Here is a 15004-nt window from a genome sequence, read left to right as displayed (position 1 = left end):
TCTAAAAATTGGTTTCATTGGTTCAGTTGTTTCTATAAATTTTTGAAATTGTCTTGTACATGCAATGGAATATATTTGGCCATAAAACGAATTGGCTTTTTGATACAGACTACAGCATGAATCGACCTTAAAAATACGGTAAGAATGGCAGACATGAAAGAGCAGATATTGTATGTCTTTACTTTTTTGTGTGCTATATAGACTAAACAAATGCACAGAGAGAGGCAGAAAGTAGAATAGAATCAGGGATGGGAAGGGTGTGTTGGAAAGGTTGCTTAATGATTTTAGGGTTTATTTTGGGGTGAAAAAACATTTTGGAAACAGGACAATTGGGGACAACATTGTGAATACAATTAATGCCAATGAATTGCATACTTAAAAATGGCTAATGGCAAGGTTTTAAGTAACATATATTTTACCACAATTAAAAAAGAAAAAAAGAAAAAAAAATATTAGAAGTCCTATCAGTTGTATGTCAAACCCAGTCAGTGAAACCTTGACTTCTATTATTTAATTATTAAAATTCACACTTCTGCCACATTGTTAACCATGAAAGAAGGAGAAATGACAAAAAGGGTTGGCATGTAAGGATATGTTCGGTAACTTCCAGTCCCCTTTGCCTCTACACGTGTGCGGGTCTGAAGTAGCGGAGTACTGCCTAAGCCATGCAGCTGAGGTCTGAGGTGAACACCTCTGTGGAGTTAACACACAAAATGACTGTTTTTGAAACCAGGCAACAACTACTCACACAGTATTTTACAGAACAAGGATGCCCCATATTTGTTTAAAAGGGGATTAAATATCTAATCACTGTCAGAGAGTGAGGAGCTAGAGTCAGAAACCCCTCATTACTGGTTTTGTTGTTAACAGTATCTTCCATTGCCACTTCTTACCATCATTACTCTCTTTTTACTTTCTTGAGCACATGGAAGCGAGTTAGCGTAACTGAATGTCCTTGTCTGCTGCTGGCGTCAGTTTCTCTTGGTTGGTTTTTCTCATTATGGGTTATGCTTTTCTGCTTGTTTGCTTTCCTGATCGTCTTTTCTTGAATGCCACACAGCAGTGTGTTTTTCCTTGTTGGGCACTGGATATTTCTGATTTCTATAATGAATTCTTTATTCAGGGGTGAACTCATGTTACTTGAAAATGGTCTCATTCTTTCAGGGTTTGTTTTTGCAGCTCCTTGGGCAGATCCAGCTTTAGCCTAAAAGCAGTTTTTCCCCAGTCTGCCTCAGGCTGGTGGAAACCCAGACCACTCATCCCAATGTGAGTTCTGGCGATTGGTCTCCTTGCTCCTTTCCAGTGATTGTGTTCCTGGCCCCACGACGTTTCCCCCTCGGATGTGCTGAGGAGAGCTCTGGCACTAGCTCCTTCCTGGTATTTCTGTGAAGATCTCTCGTCTCTGTTCTCTGCTTTGCTGATTCTGGCTACCCTGGCCTTCCCTGACACTTGCCTGTCTTCTCAACTTAGGGATGCTACTGGGCTCCACCTGGCTCACTTCCTCCTCTATCGACTGTGGCAGGAAATATCCCCAGGCAGTAAGCTAACAAAATTGTAAGGTTCTGCTTCTGTGTTTCTTTCTAACAAATACCATTGTCCTGTACTTTTGCTAAATTGGTACAAATTCTTGTTGCATACATATTGTCTAGATATTTTTTAGTTTGCTGGACATAGAAGAAGATATTTGGTTCTTGTTAGTCCATCGTGTCCACTGCTGACTTTTTAGCTGTGATAAAAATTCCCATCTATCTTCTGCCAACTTCCGTGATAACTTTAGAAGAGTTGGCAGTTAAAACTTACTCTCAAGAGGCTAATCAAGATACTGTATTATTCAGGCCTTGTTTTCTTTGAATTGGACCAGCAAAAGGTAATAAAACATTCCAGTGTAGCTGGAGGATCTGACTCATGGAGAGAGCTTTAAAACCACCCAGTGTGCTTGGCTTTTCTAAATTATATATTCCCGAACTGTATGGCCAAGAGAGAATAATTGGCCACAAGGACTTTTGGTTTCTCCACATCAAGGAGACATAGTAACTTGTTTAGATTAGTCACTAAGGAAAACGTTAGGGGGAATAATTACATATGTAAAAATCCATGATGGGTTATTCAAGAGGGAAAATATTGCTTCTGACAGAGGAATTTACCAAAATTAGTGACAAAACTTAAATTATAAAGTGATCATCAGCGTTCATTACAAACAGACCAAAGACCCTACATCTTGATGAAGTCATTGTATTAGGATTCTTGATAGAAACAGATCCAGTAACAAGAGATTCATTATAAGGAATTGGAAGCTTTTATGGAGCTGAGCTCTTCCAGGGTTTACAGTTGGTCAGCTAGACATCCAAGAGAGCCGATAGTGAGTTTCTAGTGCTAAGACTGGCAGGTTAGAGACCTAAGAAGACCCAGCAGTTTAAAGGCAGGAGGATAAAAAAATGAGGTAAGAGAGGACTCCCCTCTTACCTGGAGGGGAGTCAGCCTTTGGTTCTACTCAGGCCTCTATCTGATGGGCAGAAGCCCATTCACATTAGGAAGGCCAGTGTGCTTTCCTCAGCTTGTAGATTAACATGTTGAGTTTGTCTAAGACGACCCTCACAGAAACACCCAAGGAAATGTTTGATCAAATACCTGAGCAAACCTATGACCCAGCCAGGTTGACAAATAACATTAATCATCACAGTTATATTCTGAGATTCCAGTTAGATGTGAATATTGGAGGTACGCTATTCAATGCACTGTAGCTTATTTTTTTAAAAAGCCACTGGAATGTATTAAAGGGATTGAGGTTGCAATTTTTACTTTACAATGTTGAGTTTGCATTTTATATGAAGAACTGTAGATGAAGGTGAAAGCAAGAGTGAAATAAGGGAAAGAGCCAGAAAGCTCTAGAGTGTGAATGAGAGCTGTCAACAACTTGAAGAGTGAATAGCAAAGAGTTCAATAATTGACATTTGAAGTGACCTAGCATTTCTACACCTGAAGCTTTTTATTGTTATTGATCCATTTTCCTCGAATCATTCTGGCAACTACATGTTTATTTCCTCCATTCAAATGTATCATGTTTCTTTTTTTCCCCCAGCTGTTAATAATCTTATCTCCATAGAACATTTCTTTGGCTTAATATTTTAGATTATTTTCATTGTCATTAATTTTAAAAAATCATTGATCTAAAAAGTACAGAGCCACAGAGACAGGGATATAGAGATCTCCCATATGATGATTTATTTCCTAAATGCCCACAACAGCTAAGGCTAGGCCAAGCTGAAGCCAGGAGGCTGGAGCTCCATCAGGATTTCTCACATGGGTGACAGGGACCCAAGTATTTGATCTACTGTCTCCCAAGGTGTGCTTTAGCAGGAACCTGGAATCAGGAGCAGATCTATTTTGGAAATAAATCCAAGCACTCTGATATGGGATACAAGCATTCCAGGAAGCATCTTAAGCACCATTCAAAAACACCTGTCCTGTCACTGGCTTTTAAAACACTTCAGGAAAATCTAGGAATTAGCTTGTTTTGTGACCCTTGCAAGAAATTGCATGTCCATGTTATTTCTGGCATGGTTTTTTTTTTCCTTTTTATTCCCAATAGAGAAAGGTCTAACATGGAGGTAGGTAGGCAGAGATGTCAGACACAATTGGTGATTTGCAAGACTTGTAAAATATACAATTTAAATTTGCCCTAGGGTCACAACATATATGCTCACCTAAGAGTTAAATATATATCTATTATGTACTCAGGGAGCTCTGTAATAGTAGCAGGGTCTCTCTGTGTGGATCTATAATGAATGGAGCACATCTATTTTAGATGGATAATCAATTTTGAAGTCCCTTGTTGTAGGTAAGCTGTTAAAACAGAAATGTTATCTTCATGAGTTTAATGAGTAGCTTCGGTGATAGCTTAGTGACAGAGATGGAAAGAAAGGGAGGTGGGGGCGGTGAGAAAGAGGAGAATGAGTATTTAATGGATATCTACTCGCAGACTTGAATGTCGGCAACAACGTTCTCTCTCCTGGAAAATGTCTTTCAACTGCACAGCCTCTTACTATTCCTGCAGCCCACAGTAGCATGGAGACGGAAACAGAATGTTTCTAAGAAAACTCTCCTTTATATCATAATGAGATCGAGGTGGATAATATGTAGAGATTGCTGGAGCAGTGGTCAAATCTAGGAAAAAAAAAAAAAACAGAATGAAAATACCATGTCAAACAGGAGATAGCTTATAATGAGCCTGGAAATCGCATGTCGGATAGCCAGCTGGCTGCGTTTCTCCGTATCCCTGTCTTGTCAAGCAAACCACTAAACACATTCTCATACCCTATTTTCTCAGCCTCTTAGTAGCTCTCATTTCTGCCTACTGCATTGAAAATATGAATGAATTGGCAACTCTACCACTTGAAGAAACAAGAATGAAGTCTTTCTCATTATTCAACAGAAGTTTCTGCCTAGACGTGGATATTTGGTATTGTTTCAAATGCTTTTGAAACCAAGGAAACTTTTGTTTCTTCCTTAAACCCTCCTTAATTTTTCAAATATCAAACGTTTGACTCACAACCTTTTCTGAATTCTGTGGCCGCATTTGGTAAATAGTTTGGACAGAGGTTGCCTGAGGTCTTCAAGCAAGGAAAATGGAAGCTGTCTCTCCTCATTTGAGGTGTCGGAGTGGGGGGGTGGGGGTGGCATTGTGGCACAGTGGGTTAAGCCATTGCCTGTTACCTGAATCGTATATGGGCATCGGTTCGAATCTCAGCTGCTCCACTTCCAATCCAGCTCCCTGCTAAGGCATCTGGGAAAACAGCAGAAGATGGTTCAAGTACCAGGGCCCCTGCCACCCATGTGGTAAACACAGATGAAGCTCCTGGCTCCTGTCTTCAGCCTGGCCCATCTCTGGCTGTTGTGGCCATCTGGGGAGTGAACCAGTGGATGAAAGATCTGTCCCCCTACAACTCTGCCTTTGAAATAAATAAAAATAAAACTTTTTGAACAGTCAATAAGGCTCAAGTAGTTGGGTCTCTGTCACCCTATGTAAGACCTTGATTTAGCTTCAAGCTCCCAATTTCTTCCTGGCCCAACCCTGAGTATTGCAGGCATGTGGGGGAGAAAATCCAGCAGATGGGAGCTCTCTGTCTCTCAGATAAATAAATATATATTTTTAAATTGGGAAAATAGAGGAAATTAAAGCCAACCTTATGGCTGAAGAAGGGTTCTATCAAATTGTTCAATAGAGGGGCAAATACTTGGCACAGCAGTTAAGTCACTGCTTGAGACACTTGCATCCTATATTGTAGTCCTGACGTGAGTCGTGGCTACTCTGCTTCTGATCTGGCTTCCTGCTAATGCATGCCATGGGAGGCAGCAGATGACGCCTCAGTTATTTGGGTCCTTGCCACCCATGAGGGAGACACAGACTGAGTTCTGGGCTCCTTGCTTTGGCCCAGCCCAACCTTGGCGGTTGTAGGTATTTGGGGAGTGAACCAGCCAATGGAAGATCTCTGTCACTTTCTCTCCCTCTCTCTTTGCCTGTCAAGTAAAATGAAAATAAATAAATTAATTTTAAAAAAGCAACAATTTGCTGGGGCAGCACCATCTGTCTGCTCTCCTAGATGTTTACCTCCTGGTGTTTCTGCCTTCCCTTATACTGTGAGAAAACAGGATCAGTTCCCAAATACACATCTATAAATGAATAATAACACATTTTAAGGAATAAAAAGGCCATTTCTAAACATTTATTCCATTTTTGTAGCATAATCAGTTGTTGCTTGTGGTTTAGGGGTATTCATGTAATTTCTGTCTTGTAAAATTATTAAAATTACCAAATATGTATAGCTATTTTTAGATGCAGACATAGATTAGTCACGTATGATGGAGACTGTTTTCTGAGCCTTTTGCATAACAAGACGTCAGGGATATAAGATGCCTGTTTTGAGCATCAGTCAAACTGTGACTTCTTTCCTGTTGCTGGAAACTTTAGTTACCTGTACTTTGATAGTGGAGCTCTGTCTGTGACTACGGGTAGTATTCTGCTGAATACAAGGCTGTAGCCAGAAGCTTGGGGTCTCAAGACTGCACAAAGAAGGCCTGTTTATTACATAAATGTTTCCTCTGTTCAAACTGTACAGTTATGAATGAAGGGAGCTGAAAAGCAGCAAAAAAAAAAAAAAAAAAAAAAAAAAAAGATGGAGAAGGAAGAAAATATCAATGTCACAGACATTTGGCAAAGTAGGTTAGCAGGGAATTTTTCTGCAAAGTTTTCTACCAGGCCTAGAAATCACAACTTAATGCCACAAGTCTTGTTTCCTATTATGAAAAAGGTTGAGTACCATGGGCTGGCAAATGTGGATAGCCTCTGATTCTAAGGTTCTGTGTGCTTTCTTGCAAATGCAAAAACAAATTCCAGTGGACCTTTAATGTAGATGAGGATCTAGTATGAGTCCCTTCCTGTGTCTGTGTTTGTGTGTGCCCATGTGTGTGGGAGGGGGGTTATAAGGCAGGGTGCTTAAATGCTTTGTTGCATTATGTTAATTCCTCAGCAGTGCAATCAAATTCATGTCGTAATTAAAGCTGTCAGTTGGAAGGCAAGCCAATCGCCACGAAAGCACAGCATAACAAATGAAGTGAAATGATTCTGCGTGTAGCTATACAATGCTTCGCCAGGCATGAAATTAAATAAGTAATTTGATGTTGACATCAGAAATTGAAATGATACCCACTGTTCCCTCATTCAGTCAGACCTGCATAAACAATAGCCAGAACAAATATGCACAACAAAGCCCTCTTCTCCACCCAGCTCCCTGAGTAATGTACAATATATATGCAAAATGAGCATAACAGAGCTTTCCCAGTCCTGATGGATGGCATTTTCTTTGGTATACAATAAGATGATCTGTGGGGGCGGGGAGGGGGTGTATGGAGGTGATTGTGAAGGGGTTCTTAAGACTTCTGGGATAAAAGACATTTGCAAGGAAATGGGGGTGGGGGCTCAAAATAAACAAATCCCATGGTCTCTCTGAGTAATTCATCCTAAAAATGAGTTTACTTCCCAGGGGCCTGACTCCAGGCTGGTAGAGACCTCACCTGGCTTTTTCTGCTTCATGGCGGGTGTGGGTGCTGAAAACAGGTGATGCTGTCACGTGGTTAATCACAGCTATGAGAAGCTGTCGCCATGACTACTGTGGGGCTTCCTCCATGCTGTTTCTGGGATCAAGAATGCAGTAGGAATGTTTAAAACCCAAGTCCAGTCTGCAAGATCACACATCAGTTGTGCTTTATTTGCTTGAGCTTGTCGGAAACATGAAGAAACTTTACCTTTGAGGACTGGATTTAGGATTGCCCCACAGCTTCCCCCTGTCCTTGTTTTGTGGAGATGTACTAACACAGTGTATTTCTCTCTCAAACAGTTCAGAATCAAGAAGATCAATCTACTGTATTTCTGGAGATGTCATTCTCCTGAGCAGTTTGCCCCGTTTAATGCATTATTTTGTTTATTTATACATTAATTTAACATAAACCTACTAAATGCATCCTGTGTGCCAAGTTCTTGGGAAGTGATGCTGACTAAGCCGGACGGTCCTGGCTACCTGCAGTTTACAGACCAGGCGGCAGGGCGTGCAGGTGACAGAGCTAGGAGCGGATTGAGTAACTGTCGCATCAGGTGGAGGCGGCAGTGGTCAGGCTGCTCCGGGGAACGTGCATCGGCTGACTCAGGCTCCTCAGGGAGAGGGCCTGGCTGCCGCAGGGAAGCTCAGCAGAGACCTGCGGACTGACTCAGCCTGGGCTTTATTTTCAGTTCAAGCTTATTTAGGGCCCCTCTTCATCAGGTAGCAAATGCTTCAAATTAAAGAATTTGTAAGAGAAGTTTTAAACAGAAAGACACAGCATACAAACAAGAGCAACCACAAAAGCAAAAAAAAAAAAAAATACTCAGAGAAGTTCAAAACATACACAATGATCTCTTTTTGATGTCTTACCCCAAACAAGTGATGCCTTTTATTTCTTTATTTATTTTCAGAATTACTGTTTCTTTTATTTCCCCGTGTGTCAAAACTATGGCAGCCAAAATGATAATTCTTACGACTAAACCCTTCAGAAAAAATGGTGCTTTTCACCGCTTCCCTTTGGCTGCACATTCTTTGCATTTTAGTCTACTAATTATGTTTACAAAATGTCTCATTTTTGAAAAATACTGTGTGTGTACTAACTGGTGCCTTTAGGGAATAAACTGGCAAGTAGGTCATACACTGGAAAAGTCATCCAAACCCACTGGGCTTTTTATTTTTAAGTCAGTCTGGGCTTTTTCCTCTTGCCTGCCCCTTTGCGGCCACAAAGCTGAGTAGCTTGAGACCAGGGCATTGAATGTCAGCAAGTCAGGGAGGCAGGCTGATGCGTGTCTGTTTAGTCTCAGCGCAGGGCGAAATGCCATCATTAATTCATTACCCAGCTGCCTGTCAAATAAATTGGCAATTACGTCCACCGCAGAAGCTTGGAATTCAGTAAATAGCACGTTAGCATCTCTGAGTTGTTGAGAGATGTAAAGGGGAAAATTAAGCAACACGGTGTTTGTATCAGTAGCAGATGACAAGGGGCAGCACACACTGGTGATGTGATGTAGTGATGAAAAGCCTGCAAAGGGCGGTAATGAGCTGTGTGGATTGGAACGTGTTAAAAAACCATTGCTGATTTTCCACTTTGTCTTTATGCTTTATTGCAGAGTTCAGCTCCTTCCAGCTTGGGAACAGGCTACTTTGTAAGTCTATCTCAACTTCCACATATGTGCCTTGCATTGGCATTGGTTTACTTCTATAATGAATGCTTGTTAGAATATGAAAAAAAAATCTAAGAAATTTCCTCTCAGTCTTAAAGAGCAATCTGATTTCTGTCCTTTTACCAGCAATTGTTTTATGTTTAAAAGACAACCTGCTGGGCCCTAAAGTTCATAAGTCAGTCTGAGGTGTACACTTGGTTCCCAACATTCAGACATTTACACCTTGCCTGACAGTGCAAAGGGACACAGGAAACCTGACTGGCTCCTGCCACTTTTCTCCATAATTTCTGTGTGTGTGTGTGTGTGTGTGTGAGAGAGAGAGAGAGAGAGAGAGAGAGAGAGAGAGGGGTGTCATGTGGAGGGTGGAATTCAGATTATGCACTGAGATATTTATTCACTTTCAAAAGTCCTTGAAGAACTTCCCTCCATATACAATGAATTGCATTTTAAATTTTTTGATGAGTGGTGATGTTTTAATGGATACTTTCCCTCAGTATCTGGGTAGGAGACCTTTAAGTTTTCCTTCAACAGTCATTAAACTCCTCATTTTAGCAAATGAAGGTGTATTATTCTATTGCTGGACCTTATCCTCTATCCTGTGGGAGAGTTGGCGATGGGTGACATATTTCAGGAATCATCGCAGTATTTTTCATTCACTGATAAATTGTCACTTCATTATGTTTATTTATAGCAGAATTGTCCTTTTTGGATCGAATTGTCCTTTTCAGTAAATAATTGAAAAGGGATGCAGATAAGCATTGTTTATGCATCAGGATAATATGCCAGAGAAAAGCGAACTCTCATATTAAAAGGAACCTGATTTGTACCTGAATGATGAACGGTAATCCTGTAATACCTGTTCAGCATTTTCTGAGAAAATAATGAAATCCTGAAAATAAAATTAAGTAGAAAATAATTACTGATTTAGTTTAGTTGCTTTTAACTTTTTCCCCCCTAGCATGCTAACAATTACTCTGATTTTCTTCTGCCCACACAGTTTTCTTGACACATTTACATTAAATATATGAAAACCAACATCATTTCATTGAATGAGATTTTTCCAAGTTTGGCAGAAGTGGCATTTTCTAAATGTGATTTTTTTTTATCCTAGTCTATAAAATGAGAATAACAAGGATAAGGATGATTTGGAACCTACTTAGTACAGTTAGCACTTACACTTGCTCCTGCTTCTTGTGGATGAATATTCATGCTTACAGAAACAAGCAGGAGACACGCAGGATTAGCAGTTGAAAGAACAGACGCAGTCCCTTCTGCCATCTCTTCACACCAGGCTGGATGTGGGTTGAGATGCTGGAAGTGAAATCTGGAGGCTGCCAACGTCTGTGCTCCATCCAAAAGCTAAATTCTTCCACTTTGCTTTCTTCAGCAGAAATAAGGCCAACAACTACCACCTTAGCCCTCGATCCTTTTTAGACTGAGAATTCTAGTGTTTTCTTTTCCTGTCAGTATAACTGCTCTGAAATAACAAAGCCACTCTGGCAACATGGAGATTTTCATTATGCATTTTTTTCCCTCTAGTTCTGGAATTGTTTACTTCTATTCTTTAACAGGACATTCCTGTGAGTAAAGAATGTTTAATTACAAACCTAAAATGATTTTTGTACTTTCAGTTGTTTCATAATACATAAAAGTTTGTTCTTATTTTGGTAAAATTGCTTGTAGAATTACTTCGCTTTTATAAAAATCTGTCATATTATTAGCTTCCATGGAGAAGATGCATACCAGATGTGCATTCAGCTCTCAAATATGACAAAAATGCCCTACAGAGAATGTGTTTCCAATAATGCGATTGTTCTGTTATCAGAGTGCAAAATCCATTGATATTGTTGCTAAATCCTCATAAAAATATCTTCTATTTCAAATTTCCTTTCAACATTACCACATGTAATACTCAATTTCAGGTACTAACTTCGACGCTGGTGAGTTTCATACTTTCTAGTGGAAGATATGTGTTAACAGGCTGTTGTTCTGACGGTATACTCTTTGTGCAGTGTTTTGTGATTTGTATCGTCAGGACAGCTTTTTAATTGTTTCTGTAAAGAAAGCTTGGTGTCAGGTAAGTGGAATGGTAATTTTTCACCTCTATCTTAAATCCTCCTCAGCATCTCTTTGGAATGTGGATGGAGGTAAATTGCCTGCTAAGTCAATGAGCTCTTAATGCGGTTGAACCACATTTGAATTCTGGCATAAGAAAACTGAAGGCACTGACCTATTAGGTTTAACAACCTGGAACTGTTTTCTTCAACACTCTCCCATTTTACAGCATCACTCTAATTTAAGAAACTTCCTGCATTTACTTTTTATATAGAACTTTTAGTGAAAAAGATTCGACACTGTCCACTGTGTATATTAAGAAAATAGATATCCATCTAAGTATACACATGTCTACACACACGCACACACACACACACATACACACTCTTAGCCAAGGCCAATATGTTGTTGTTTAAGTTCTTTTGACTTATCAGTAGTGATAAGTTAAAAGGTTTAAAGGAGAGGCCTGTGTTTTTGATCTGGTTTCATTTGTTTACATCTCTCTGGTTCTGTGTTGCAAAGATGTCTGCTTAGGTCTGTCACTTTTCCAATCCATTTAAAAGCAGATTTGAGGAATGAGAACAGCAGCTAAAATCAGTATTTACATAAGCATATTGCAAAGAATTCTTAGAGTAGACAAAATAGAGAATGATTGGAACAAACTTTCCACATTTTTGGGTGCTTTTGAATAATGTACGTGTTACACACACACACACACACCCATACACCCATTCATTACATACTCATGCAGCTCATATTCTAAATATAGATGAAAGTATAGACTAGTTGGAATCAGTTTCCTTTTTTTTTTGGCAGGAACCCTAAAACTTGTTGGAGCGTATGTGGGGTTTTCTGTTTCTTTTTTTCAACATCAATGCAGCGAACACATTTTCTTTTCAATTTAAATGTTCCAGATTATATTCTCCTCTTAAACATGTATTTGTAGTTTCATTATGCATAATGTATAATTAAAAATGGTCTCTGGGGCAAGTTGTATGACCATGGGCAGGTTAATTAATTTCTTTGAGTCTGTTTCCTTATCAGTAGCTGCCTAATAGAGTTGTGGATATTAAGTGATATGTGATATGTAAGACACATATAGCAGCTCTCAATAGCAGCAAATAATACATGTTCCTTTTACTATGCAACACTATCATTTCAGAGGGTTCCCACCAAAAGTAATGATAAAAAAGTCAATTTTGTAATTTGTACTTTTATTGAAAGACTATTTTATTTTCATCACATTGTTTACTAGCATTCTCAGGAGCCTGGGGGTTTGGGTGTGGTCAGCTATATACCAACTCAGTCTGTATGTGAACATAAAACAAATATCATGTGATCTTCTGTGAGCCTGTTCATGGTGGAATGAACTCTTCCATAGGTTATCCATACAGTAGAGTTGTTCCTGATTGGGTTAAAGTTGCATGTTTATTTTCTCCCTCAAAGACATTAAAAGCGCTTGTTGGCTTTTCAAGACTGCTAAACAGCTCTTAGGTTTGGACTGGGAGGTTAAGTAAGACCCATTCAGTGTATTCAGATTATAAGAGGTCATACCACATTTTGGCTTCTCTCTTGTACCAGAAAGAAAAAGGATGCCCTGGAATACCTGTTAGGTAACTGGAAGCGAACAGAGTGAAAAGACCAGTGAGCTGGGTCATCACAGGAAAGATCAGTCATTCCTCACAAACACTAGACTGCCAGTACCTATAGCTGGGAGCTAGTGTTGGTGACTTACTTGCCAGGATGAACTTGGTTTAAGGGAAGTAAGGCCTTTCTTTATTAAGTGACTCTTTCTGCCTCTCTCTGGCTAACTTTCAGCCTTCGGGCAGGTTTGAGTCTAAATGTATTAGGACCATTACCTCAAACTGCTTTTGTAAACTCCAGTAATTTCTCTTAAGGATTTCCAACCAATAATTTTCATCCTTCTCAGTTGGGGCACATCTAGTAATCAACATACTTTAAAGTTATCAAAGAAACCAACCCACTTCTACCTAGCGATTAAAAGTACCACATTATATAATAAAGGGGAATTGTGTTGTGGTTCCTGGGTTAAAATGGGATTTGTGTAATTACTGTTTTCCTTTGAATTAAGTTGTGTTGACAGTGCTGGTAACATGCAGTAGGTGCAACGCATGTGCCTATGACTTTCTGTCCAGAGTTATAATGGTCATAAAGAGCAGATTCTTGGCCCCTTTTTGCATTTTTTACTATAAACCTTTGAAATATCTCCTGTTTGCCTTTGTTATAATTTGTGTAACTCCCAAAACTGATGCGTGGTACTTTGCTTACCCAAATGTGCTTTTTAAATTTCAGAGTAGATTTTGTTATTAAGTCAAAGAATGAGTTCCTCTAAAAAGACTGGGCTTTTTTTCTAACATGATATATCTTGAGAAGACTTTTTATTAAACAGACATTTCTGATTTTTTTATCTTTGTGTAAGTATTAAGCATTTTCTGTATTAGGCGCTGTTCTAGGTGTGAAAAGCCATGGCTGCCTCTTGCAAAAAAATGTAGTTTACCCCAAACCTGGATCCTTGCCTTCCTTGTGATGCTTTTTGTTTTTTTTTTTTTGACAGGCAGAGTGGACAGTGAGAGAGAGAGAGAGAGACAGAGAGAAAGGTCTTCCTTTTGCCATTGGTTCACCCTCCAATGGCCGCTGTGGCTGGCGCACCACGCTGATCCGAAGCCAGGAGCCAGGTGCTTCTCCTGGTGGGGTGCAGGGCCCAAGCACTTGGGCCATTCTCCACTGCACTCTCAGGCCACAGCAGAGAGCTGGCCAAGAGGGGCAACCGGGACAGAATCCGGCACCCCGACCAGGACTAGAACCCGGTGTGCCGGTGCCACAGGTGGAGGATTAGCCTATTGAGCCTCAGCACTGGCCTAGTGATGCTTTTAATTATTTCTGACACATAGTGTTTAAAGAAGAAGGTTTGAGCTTTCCAGAGAAGCTGGCATTATTATTAGTATTTCTATAGGTTTTAGTTTCAGAAGTGTAGATGTATCAACTTCGCCTTGACTGTGCTGCATCCAAAGCAGAAGAAATAGTCTTCTTTTCTCCCCACCTGCCAGTACTTACTTGCTGGTGATGCTGGGAAATAATTTTGTAACTCATCATCTGTTAAGTACTTATATTTAAGATTAATGGCATTAAGGATTTTTAACACTTCTGCTCAAAAAAGGCTCTAATATTTTCATTTTTCACTAATTCATGTTGGGTGAATAAATTATCATCCATTTACTTTATTGATAAGTATCCATTATATTAGAAATATTCTTTAAAATTTAAATTCCATTTTGAATACCATCACAGATCATTATCACAGTTGTCATTACTATATCATCACAGTTATCATTACTAGAGCATTTGGACTAGATTAGGTTAGTAAACAGCTCCCCAGTTGGAGAGTTCAGTCACAAAGATGATTCAGACATCTATTCTTGGCTCTTAAACTAGATGCCATATAAACCTGGCCCTCAAGTCAAGGGTGCCTAGTTGAGTTTTATACGTAGCCAACTGATGAGTCTCATGAGAAGTGTAAGTAGAGCACTTTGAAGTTGAAACAGTGTAGAACTTGATGGACACTTAGATACTCAACAGTTTAAGAGAGGGTGGAACGAAGTTGGAGGCAAACTGAGCAACAAAGGAGCACAGCAAAATAGCATAGTAATGTGCAGTTGGAACAGCTACATCATGCTTTTAGAGGAGGGCAGGACAGCAGTTGGTTAGGAATGTCACCTGGATAGAAGAAGTGGAGGGTAAAGCCAGGGAGGGAGTTGGGTGAGTGGAAAAGGCGATGGCTTATTGGTAAACCTGAACTTGACTTAGTGGCCTCAGGAGTGTCAAAGTCTAGAATTGATGACTCCAGTTGTCTTTCTGGAATTGGAACCCCAGGACTAAGAGATCTGATTGCAGGACACTAATTAGTTTGGGAAATAGAGTAGGCAGTTGGAGATTTAGATGTCTATTGAAGAGTCACTTAAAATGTAGCATGTTACTAGTGCAGAAACATTTGGACAGGTCATATCAATTGCTCTTCCAGTTGGTGAAGATTTTTCATATTTTTAAACTGAAACCTTTAAAATACTACCCTGAGATGTGTTTGCTTCCTAGTAACAAAATTAGGATCTATACTAAGTAGCTATTTTATTAATATTAGGAACCACAGAATTAATCTTTCTCACTCTGGAAGAT

The 15004-nt window shown here is 39.7% G+C and overlaps 1 protein-coding gene across 1 annotated transcript in view; it reads left to right on the top strand.

Annotated features, from left to right (window-relative positions):
• LOC133751110 (autism susceptibility gene 2 protein-like) overlaps positions 1-15004 on the top strand; it is a 737772-nt gene that overhangs the window by 561503 nt on the left and 161265 nt on the right. Inside the window, exons 4-5 of the mRNA XM_062181011.1 lie at positions 8705-8740; positions 11976-11978. Coding sequence (XP_062036995.1) covers positions 8705-8740; positions 11976-11978 — 39 coding nt within the window. The remainder of the gene's footprint in view (positions 1-8704; positions 8741-11975; positions 11979-15004) is intronic.

Source organism: Lepus europaeus, chromosome 21 (assembly GCF_033115175.1).
Source record: "Lepus europaeus isolate LE1 chromosome 21, mLepTim1.pri, whole genome shotgun sequence".
In the NCBI taxonomy this organism is placed as follows: domain Eukaryota; kingdom Metazoa; phylum Chordata; class Mammalia; order Lagomorpha; family Leporidae; genus Lepus; species Lepus europaeus.
Note: the sequence above shows the minus strand (reverse complement) of the source record. Positions and strands in the feature narration are given on the sequence as shown.